The following is a 9,336-nucleotide window of genomic DNA, read 5'->3' on the forward strand; positions in this document are numbered from 1 at the left end:
CTTGAATATCTGAAAGTCTGAAAATATTCGATTGACTGAGGAGATTCCATCAAGTCAATCCATACATCTGAAGCTCGATCCATCCATAGTATAGATTTTTCGATGGAAGTATTGATTGATCTATGAAGCCAAGCAAGAACCATAGTGTTACATCTCTGCCACGCAATGTACAGAGGACCAGTGACGACCAGTGGAGCAATGGTTCCATCGATGAATCCAAGTTTATTCTTGGATAACAACGCCATGCTCATGGCTCGAGCCCAAACATGATAGTTTTATCACTCAGAGGAAGATTCACAAGAATGAGAGAAGGATTCTTGTTTGGATGTAAAAAAAACGGATGACCAGGATTGGTCAAGTAATATTGAACCATTTCTGCCATTGAAATGAACAGTGAAAGCAAGATGAGGAAGAAGATTTAGTTGCAGCGGAAATTGTGGATACCAGAGCCAAGAAGCTTTGATACCTTCTCACAACACAAACTAAGAATCAAAGAGGCGAGAAAACGAGAACTCATCTTGGAGAAAATTGAAGAATGAATTCACTACTCAGTTACTGATAGATACATACATTTATACATGAGATAAGTTAACTAAGCTAATAATGAAACTAACTAACGGAATTTTACAACTTCACGTGGGACCCGCGTTTAGCATTGGTGACGTTGGGGATGAGCTGACGTGGCTTCTTTTTCCAGCTGGCACAGTATCAGCAACTTTATCAGAAGTTGCTTCACTTTGCTGAGGACCAGGGCTTATATCCAATACTTAAGGTGTCCCTTGTGCTTTATTCTTTAGACCATCCAATCAAAGTAAGAATTATGCGAAAAATGTTGCCACTGATAAGAGCCTTCAACAATTTTTGCTTTTCGGGTGTATATGGGGGATACCTTAAGGATGAATCTGCATCAAAACTTCTATATAGGACTGCCTTCTTATGACTGAAACCATCAAATGAGAATTTTCCATGGTATGAACCCATTCCACTCTCTCCAACTCCTCCAAATGGCAAACCACGAACTGCAACCTACGTGAACATTGTTGTTAATGGGATAGGTCAGTTAATCAACACATGATTATGCCATCGTGCATGTTTATAATGAACATACATACACAGACATGTGGATTTATAAAAATAGGAACATAGATAAAATAAAATGCTAGCATATGATTAATCTTTCTCTGAATAAATTTCAGGAAGAGAATAAGTACATGTAAGATAGTGTCATTGATGAGCATCCCTCCAGAAGATATGTTTTCCACATAATCCTTCTTCAGCTGCTCATTGTTTGTGAAGAGATATGCAGCAAGAGGTTTTGGCTTTGATTTGATTATACTAAAGCTATCTTCTATGTTGTCAACCTGCATATGTGCTTAAATTCATGTGAAATATGAGCTGGAAAAAAACTCAAGTCCTTCCAAAAATAATTTCATCAAGTGGCAACTTGTTGGAAACAAGGGGGGATGCAAAAGGGAGTAAGGAAGATAAGTTATAAGTAGTAGATGGTAGAGCATTGTCCCCTTAAAGATGAGGATGAAAATTTCAGGGATAAACTTTTTATGAAAAACTCATCTCTGAATTTTTCACCCTCAATTTGAAAGGTGTACCAAACTGACTCTTTAAGTGTAAAAACTTTGGGTTCACCACTTCTGCAACGACAGCAGATGAGAAATTTTGCAGCAAACGTATTTACATTAGGGATTTGCATACGGATCTTGGCATTTAAAAAAAAAAAAGCGATGCAGATCCTGACTTTCTATGTGTTATTGCAAAATTTCTTATATGCAGCAACATAAGAAGTATTAAAGCCAAAACATTTATGTAGAAAACAATTGAAACCTTGCAGGAAGATATTCTCCTTTTGATACACTCCCAAATGTACTATTCCTTTATGATCTAATACTCACAGTGATAATTGGCATTATTGGCCCAAATATCTCCTCTTGCATTACCATAGAATCTTCTGGGGCATCCAATATGATGGTTGGAGAAATCTTTCTACAATAAGGAGGGAGAATTGATGTTACCGTATTGAAATAAATGACTATTACCTAATATTAATAAACAATAAGGTAATACAACTCACAATTGCTTCTCATCCTTCTGACCTCCTAAAATAATTTTGCCAGATACCTTATCCTCATCCAAGAGCTTCACAAGCCGTGCAAATTGGGTTGGAGACACAATACGTGACATGTCTTTTGATTCCATTGGATCGTTCCCAAAAAATTGCTCCAATTCCTCTTTCAGAGCATTTATCTGTTGAATGAGAATTTATCTAGTATAATACTCTTTGAATAGCACATTTGAATTTTTTATTGTTGAGGCAATCTTACAAGTGTTGGAGCAAATTCCTTTTTTGTGATGATATAATCAACAGAAATGCATGCTTGTCCACTATTGGTAGCCCACTTTCCAGCTACTATCCTCCTAGCAGTAACCTGAAATCTCCAATGGTTATTATACAATAAACTATGTTATTTGGATGTAACATGACACATCTATTTCCCTATTTGGATGCCTAAATAATGAGCTCAGAAGATAACATTACTTTTAAGTTGACATTTGAATCAACAACAGCTGGGCACTTTCCTCCAAGTTCCAGAATTACTGGGGTGAGGTGCTTTGCAGCAGCAGCCATGACAATGCGGCCTACTCTAGCACTACCTGCTTAAAATTGGTCTATTATGCATGGAAACTTTAAAGTTGGCATTCTAAAGAGGAACTAGTTCAATAGAATACCTGTGACTTGTTATTTCAAATTAAAACTTACATATGGTGTAAAAAGCCACTCATGTTAACTCGAAATTTCTTGATGGAAATTATAGTAATTATTAGATTTTGAAATATAAGAGACAACTCCAATCTCTAGCTGCAGATCATGGAGGTGGCACTTCATAATAGCTGGACTTAAACCCAGAGATTCAGAATGATATAGATGACCAAAATAAAAGCAACAACAGTAAGGAGCAATGGATCTTCTTGAGATTAAAAAAGAAAAGATAAAAAACGGATATACAACAGTTGAAGCATAACAGAGATTTTCTACCATACATATTTTATAAACAGACTGATGAATCTGTTTGATATACTAGGATCTTGTGATATACTGTTGTAATATATTGAAGAATAATTACCAGTGTATAGTATCTTATCCCACTTCTGCTCCAAGAGTGCAGTTGTTTCAGGAACAGCCCCTTCAATAACTCTTATTGCAGAGTTGTCTACATAATCTTTGAGCAAATTTGCAAGCAGTGATGATGTTGCTGGAGCAATTTCTGATGGTTTCAGAACCACTGCATTGCCCGCTGAAATTGCACCAATGACCGGATCAAGTGATAACACTGAAGAGAAGAAATAAGTACTCATCAACCGAAAGGAATCCAAGTCATGTCTCCTCACACAAAAGCCCTTTGAGCTTAAAGTATACAATTCACGTGGCTATTTTACATTGTGTTGAAATTTATCTTTTATTCAAAAGAATGGAAAAAAAAAATCGATCTCTATACTATATAATAATAGAAGCTCTGATATCATGTCATGAACCAACTATTCCAAAAACTTAAGTCGTTAGATGAATAGTTTTATTTCTAACGAAGAGTTAATATATCCCACTACATGAGACTTGTGTCTATACTGTATATATGATGTGCATAGAAGAGCTCAACAATAATGATAACGAATTTAACCCAATGCAGTTAAGATAAAGGAAATGTGTGAAAGCACAAGCTTTTTTTACATACAGAAAGGAAAGTTCCATGTTGAGATGACCAACACAACTCCCAGTGGTTCTGACACAATCTCTGCTGTTGATGGATATGTTGTAATTGAAGTCTTTACCTGAAAGGGAAAAACTTGTGTGTTAAATGCAGCTGATTATTCTAAAGCCAAGTTGGAACTTATTGTCATTGTTATTCTTGGTAATTACCTTTTCAGGCTTCATCCAGTGATTCAGTTCTTTAAGTGCTTCACTACATGAGGATCTTGTCTGAGACACCTGCATTAAGAAGCAAACGCATAAGTTTTGTAACTATGATGATGGCAAGGACAAATGGAAAATTTAATGCAAAGAATTTTCTTTATAGTAAGTGACAAAAGAAAAATATGAAGCATAAATCATATATTTTTGAAGATAGAAACAAATTAGAAAATTGGAGACCTCAGATATAAATGCTTCGAATCCTGGTTTAGAAAGGTCCTTATATACTGCGGTAATAATGTCCTTCTCCCTCTCTTCTAGCATCTTAGCTATGCCCTCTAACTGGGAAATCCTCCATTTATAGCTTTTTGTCTTGCCTGAATCAAAGTTCTTTCTAAGCTCCTTAACAAGCAAATCAGCCTTCTCTCCATCAAATATAGGCTTCTCTTCAACTTCTTCCATTACTGATAGAGATGCAGAACCTCTTGAAACCATACATGCATGCAAGCAATCCACATAAAAGAATATCAGAGTTGAACAAATAAAAAGGGTCATTAAATTGTTGAGGGTGAGAGGGTTTACGAGTATGAAGAGAAAACAAGGCAACGGGAGTGGAAGTAAAGTTGCTTTCCAAAGCTCTTTCTAGTTAAATGGTCTGAAAAGGCTCTGCTGCGAACTGGGGCACTGTCAATCATTATGAAGAACTGGATTTAGAGAGTCATCAGTTATGATAGAATTGTAGTTTTTCTTGCACAATGTTTTGGCAATTCTATCATTCTTTTAGGTGATTTTGCATTGTCGCGAGTTTCATTGACCATCTTTCTTTTATATCTCAGAATAACAAATATATGAACAACCATTGGTTCTACTTAAAAAAAGTTGCAGTAAGCAAGCATGTAAGTTGGAAAAAAAGGTACCTGGCATGAAAGAACATCGCAGAACATAGGCTTTTCATGGTAGAACCAGAAAGATCTTCGCCAATTCAGGAGGGTACTGGATCATTATAATAGTCTAGATATAGACAGTAGAGTTTAATATGGTAGTTAGCAGGTACAGATATATTTAGACCTTGTGGTGAGTTCTCAGCCATGAAAATCAGAAGGATAACGTTACCAGTTATTGATTTTTGCATTTCCAGTGTGTCAACACATCAAAAAATAAGAAAATCTTTTTAGCAACAGTGACAGTGCTCCAGTCAAAGCCACTAAATGACTGAAGAAATATCAAGAGACATCTCACATACAACATACATTTGTCTTAATGAGCAAGTAGAAATTAGGTGGTGCCCCCAATGAAATTCAACTAAAATCGCACAACTCAGACAAGTCATTCAATCAGTAAGATATTTCAAGGGATCAATTGGATAGAAGAAAAATATTCATTCCCTGACTCAAAATTCAGAAATCGACTGTTTCATTTGTTAAGCCAACATAATTATCAGCATAATAAAGCTATGCGGTCCTCTCTTAGTATATTATTTGTAAGTACTCAGATGAGTCATTCAATCAGTAAGATATTTCAAGGGATCAATTATAGAGAAGAAAAAAACAATGTACATATTTAAAAAAAAAAAAGGAAATTTGAAAGTAGAGTGTGAACTTTCGGTTTGGTATTATTATAGTAATATTACGGTGGAAAAATTGACTCTTTAACTTTCATAGACATAAAATATGCGGGGTCTATGTATGTTTTTTATTTAATTCAAGACATATTTTTTGATAAGTGTGTAACATATATGTTTTTTCTCGTGAGAAAAAGATACCCTTATTCCCATACCATAATCTAATGTAGTAGGTAAGTGCAAAACCAAAAAAGAATTCAAAGGTTTACTATACTAAACCGGGTAACCTAGATTTCGTCAAAAAGAAGAACGAGAAGGACAAGACAAGACATGTGATTCGTGAAGCCAAGGCAAAGAAAAAAAAACATGCTTCCACTAAAGCTGGTTCGCTCTCTGGTCTTAGGTGAAACCATCAACCACAACCCTCACATGCTAACACAAAATCAGCACAATGTCCACACCCATGATGATGATGATGATGATGATGATGAAGAAGAAGCCAATGAAGCTCATGCCACCTCACAACCCCACCATCAAAGAAGAAGAAGGAGAAAAAGAAGATCCAAAACCCCATGTCTTGTATTCCTCCCAAACAAAGAGATAATCAGAGACACATATAGGCTTGCAACCATTGCAAGAGATTTGGGCATGGACTTGTACCCAACACCATCACTTTCCCACATCATCTTCTCCAACCCATCATCCACACCATCATCATCATCCTCAACTTCACCCCCATCCACTTGTTCCTTCTCTGCCTCCTCTGCTACATGGTCTCTCTTAAACGACGCCGTTCCCATTCCCTTCCCTTCCCTCGCCGCAGCACCACTTACCCACCTTCGCTTTTTCGTCAACCTCTCCCCACGCGCCTTCAAGCTCGTCCTTTTCAACTCCGATGGCCACCGTGACGCCGCCGGAGCATGCGGCGGCAACGGGAGCAACTGGGATTGCTGCTCCGTGTCTCTGTACTCGCGGGTCGCCGGCCACCGGGTCGATACGATGGAGGGGTTTTGCCGGGTTCTCGCCGGTAAAGGTTGGACCTTTTTCAGAACAAGTAAAAACCCATCGGCGGGTCAGGGCGGTGGCGGTGGCGGTGGCGGTGCCGTTTACCTCTTCAGAAAGGTGGAAGTGAACCGGGTTCGGATGGGTCGGGTCAGCGGGGTTGGAGCACCCGATGGGGCGTGTAGAGTTAGGGAGTTGAGGTTGCCACATTTAGATTTTGGAAATGCTCCTTTGAGGATTTTGCAGTATATTTTGTTGATGACTGATGACATCTTCTGTCTTGCATGAATTGGTAAGTGTTTGATGAGTTTTCTGCTTCATTTTTCTCTGTTTAATCCCTTTTCTTTTCTGGTTGAAAATAAAAATAAAAAATTGAATGCACTTGTGTTGATTGCTTTTGAATTTGGGGGGTTGTTAGATGATGACAAGGGATGGACAACAAATAGGGCATCTGCTTTGGTCTTGCATTATGTGGTGTTCAGGTTTAAATGTTGAAGTGATGTTATCTGAAGCTGGGAAAGTGCTAAACTCTTTGTATTGTTGGAGTGGGCAAAGTGATTGTAACCCTTTATCTCATCATATCTTAAATGGGGAAGAAAGTGGAGTTGAAAGATTTCCATGGAGAGGGAAAAATGCTCAAGTCCTTAATTGATAAGTGTGACACCTCTCTTTTACTTTTTAATTCTTTCATTGAGAAGCAAAAACCTTTTACTCTGCCACAATCAAAACCAACTAAAAATGGAAGGTTGGTGCTGCCAAGGCCCTGGATATACATGGAACATGCATGGTTGTGCAAACTGCAAAGTTGAATTCTCAAGGCTGGTGGAAGGGAAGGAAGCCGAGGAAATGAAGTTAAAGGAGTTTAGTGTTAATCTGAAGAGCTATTCCATTCCCATGACAGCAGTTTATGGGAGGCTGCATTTGGACCCTTGGTTTCATGGTGAGGTTGAAAGAAGTGTTGTTGTCAACAAATTAGGATTATTCTGTGTCCTCTAGCTTCTAGGCTAATAACTGATGGGGCGTATAGGATCTCCTCATCCACATCCATGCAGAAGTGGAAGATGATGTTGGTGCCACGTTCTGTGTGTTCCTGTATGATCTTAAGATTTTGCATTAATGCTTAGCTTTACAATTAGTCATATCCATGAATGAATGCTTTGTTAACCGAAACAGATGTAGCATATTTCATTAACTGAAGTCACTTGCAGTTAATAATACCGTGTCTTCTGTTGACTTGAGATGCAATTCCAATCATTTTCTATCTCAACAAAAGCATACGCAATGACAGAATTGGTTGTTTCCATCTCTGCAGTGGTAATTATTCTGAAAACAGAATATTTTTATCAATAAACTATTTTCATAGCTCTAAGCACTGGACCGACCAATCACATAATCCCTATTTTCTTTTACTGATAAAATATCAGAACTTTCATCTTGCCTTATCATTTTTCTCAAAGACAAATTCTTTGCTATTTTGGATATCATAGTCTTTTAACTTCCTGCTTGAAGACATTACAACTACTTCAATTCCATGATAACTTAATCAAACTTTGCAGATTGATTAAGTTGAGGATATTTTCAGGTATCCTGTAAGGCTTCATCAAGGTCAAAACTAACAAGACCACCAATACTTCCTGTACATAATTGTCATTATTATGGTCTTCAGCATGGTTAGGTTTATTCAAGTTATCTTTAAGATTTGGCTCTTCAACATTATACAGGATAGATAACTTCCATTTTTTGCTTTGCTTGTGAACTTCTTTGGGGTTATTGGAGTTTTCTCAGTAACACAAGCTAACTTCAGTCTTAGCCACAGTATCTTCATTCAACAGTGTTACAGTATACCAGCATTGGTATTCTCTCTTATTGCATACCTCTTCATTCCCTATCAATTTCTCCAAGAGTTACCCAAATAAGATTTTCCTTCTTTGTTATCCATTTTCTGCTACTTTGCATGGTTTACCATTGGTTACAAGAAAACTGAAGATGAAGATCATGTACACCCATTGGCAATTCACATGATTATTTTATTGATTATTGTTATATTTATTTAGGATCAATGGCTTGAATTTTATAAATCTCCGATGTTTTGCATTTCCCAGTATCACACAACGAACATAATTACTATCTTACATTGAAATATTATAAGAATCTACCAAATGGACTAAACAGCCGTATCAAAATGAATTTATATTAAGAATATCAAAATTCACATTGGGAAGGAAATGAAACGAGTTATGGGTGGAAGAAAAAGAAACATTACATTATGATTGGAAGTTTGGAACCCTGATTGAAAAATATAAAAAGAAAATTTCTAACGAATGTTTTTTAAGTTATTGTTTAAGGAAACAGAAATAGAAAAAAAATAGTTAACTTTATTATTTCTTTTTATTTTATCTGAGTAATCATAATGTTCATTCTTTAACCAGTGTCCTTTGAGAAGAAGCCATGCAAAGCGCAAGAATATGATGATTGAACTTATAACCTAATGTAAATTATTCAAATCTTTTATCACTTGGTTTTTTTGACTCATGATTTATCCATTTAATTATTTTGGCAAGCTATTTACTAATGTAATGTAAAAAGATCGTGTTCTACAAAACGCGTATGAAGAATGTGCATGTAACACCTCGTATGCATCCGGTAATATTATCATCAATTATGATACGCAGTTACAATCACAATAATTCATTTAAAATTACGGTAAATTTTTTTCTTTTAAATATCGTTTACAAAATCCTTATGTTTATAAAACGTCTGTATTCAACATTTTTCAAAAATGTGATCGTAACTCAAAACTATTGTGAAACCATAAATATTATTACTTAACATCATACAACATCTATATGAAGTT

The 9,336-nt window shown here is 36.4% G+C and overlaps 2 protein-coding genes across 3 annotated transcripts; one reads left to right on the forward strand and one right to left on the reverse strand.

Moving 5' to 3' along the window:
• Positions 1-412: 412 nt before the first annotated feature.
• On the reverse strand, positions 413-4,957 carry LOC133304056 (aldehyde dehydrogenase family 3 member H1-like). Of its 2 annotated transcripts, none has more exons than XM_061504024.1 (12): positions 4,837-4,957; positions 4,502-4,603; positions 4,160-4,403; positions 3,929-3,997; positions 3,744-3,840; positions 3,138-3,344; positions 2,552-2,667; positions 2,337-2,441; positions 2,087-2,259; positions 1,908-1,998; positions 1,212-1,361; positions 413-1,019 (listed from the first exon to the last, which is right to left on the reverse strand). In XM_061504024.1, exons 1-12 carry the CDS (start codon positions 4,872-4,874, stop codon positions 891-893), a joined length of 1,521 nt encoding a protein of 506 aa, XP_061360008.1. In that variant the 5' UTR covers positions 4,875-4,957; the 3' UTR covers positions 413-890. The 2 variants fall into 2 exon arrangements, with proteins under 2 accessions (XP_061360008.1, XP_061360007.1); XM_061504023.1 differs by having other exon boundaries at positions 417-1,026.
• Positions 4,958-5,846: 889 nt separating this feature from the next.
• On the forward strand, positions 5,847-7,564 carry LOC133304071 (uncharacterized). Its single transcript, XM_061504041.1, has 2 exons — positions 5,847-6,774; positions 6,901-7,564. The coding sequence occupies exon 1, from the start codon at positions 5,847-5,849 to the stop codon at positions 6,768-6,770; it is 924 nt and encodes a 307-aa protein (XP_061360025.1). The 3' UTR covers positions 6,771-6,774; positions 6,901-7,564.
• Positions 7,565-9,336: the final 1,772 nt, after the last annotated feature.

The sequence above is a fragment of the Gastrolobium bilobum genome, unplaced genomic scaffold (assembly GCF_033153095.1).
Source record: "Gastrolobium bilobum isolate Gb01-03AN ecotype WA unplaced genomic scaffold, APGP_CSIRO_Gbil_v1 utg7510, whole genome shotgun sequence".
NCBI lineage: Eukaryota > Viridiplantae > Streptophyta > Magnoliopsida > Fabales > Fabaceae > Gastrolobium > Gastrolobium bilobum.

Excerpts from the sequence above, each read along its gene's own strand:
- LOC133304056 (XM_061504023.1), bottom strand. The coding sequence starts at position 4,874 with ATGAAAAGCCTATGTTCTGCGATGTTCTTTCATGCCAG. Across the intron at positions 4,604-4,836 it reads GCGATGTTCTTTCATGCCAG|TGCCCCAGTTCGCAGCAGAG; the intron begins GTACCTTTTTTT and ends AATGATTGACAG. Across the intron at positions 4,404-4,501 it reads CTTGTTTTCTCTTCATACTC|AGGTTCTGCATCTCTATCAG; the intron begins GTAAACCCTCTC and ends TATGGTTTCAAG.
- LOC133304071 (XM_061504041.1), top strand. The coding sequence starts at position 5,847 with ATGCTTCCACTAAAGCTGGTTCGCTCTCTGGTCTTAGGTGAAACCATC.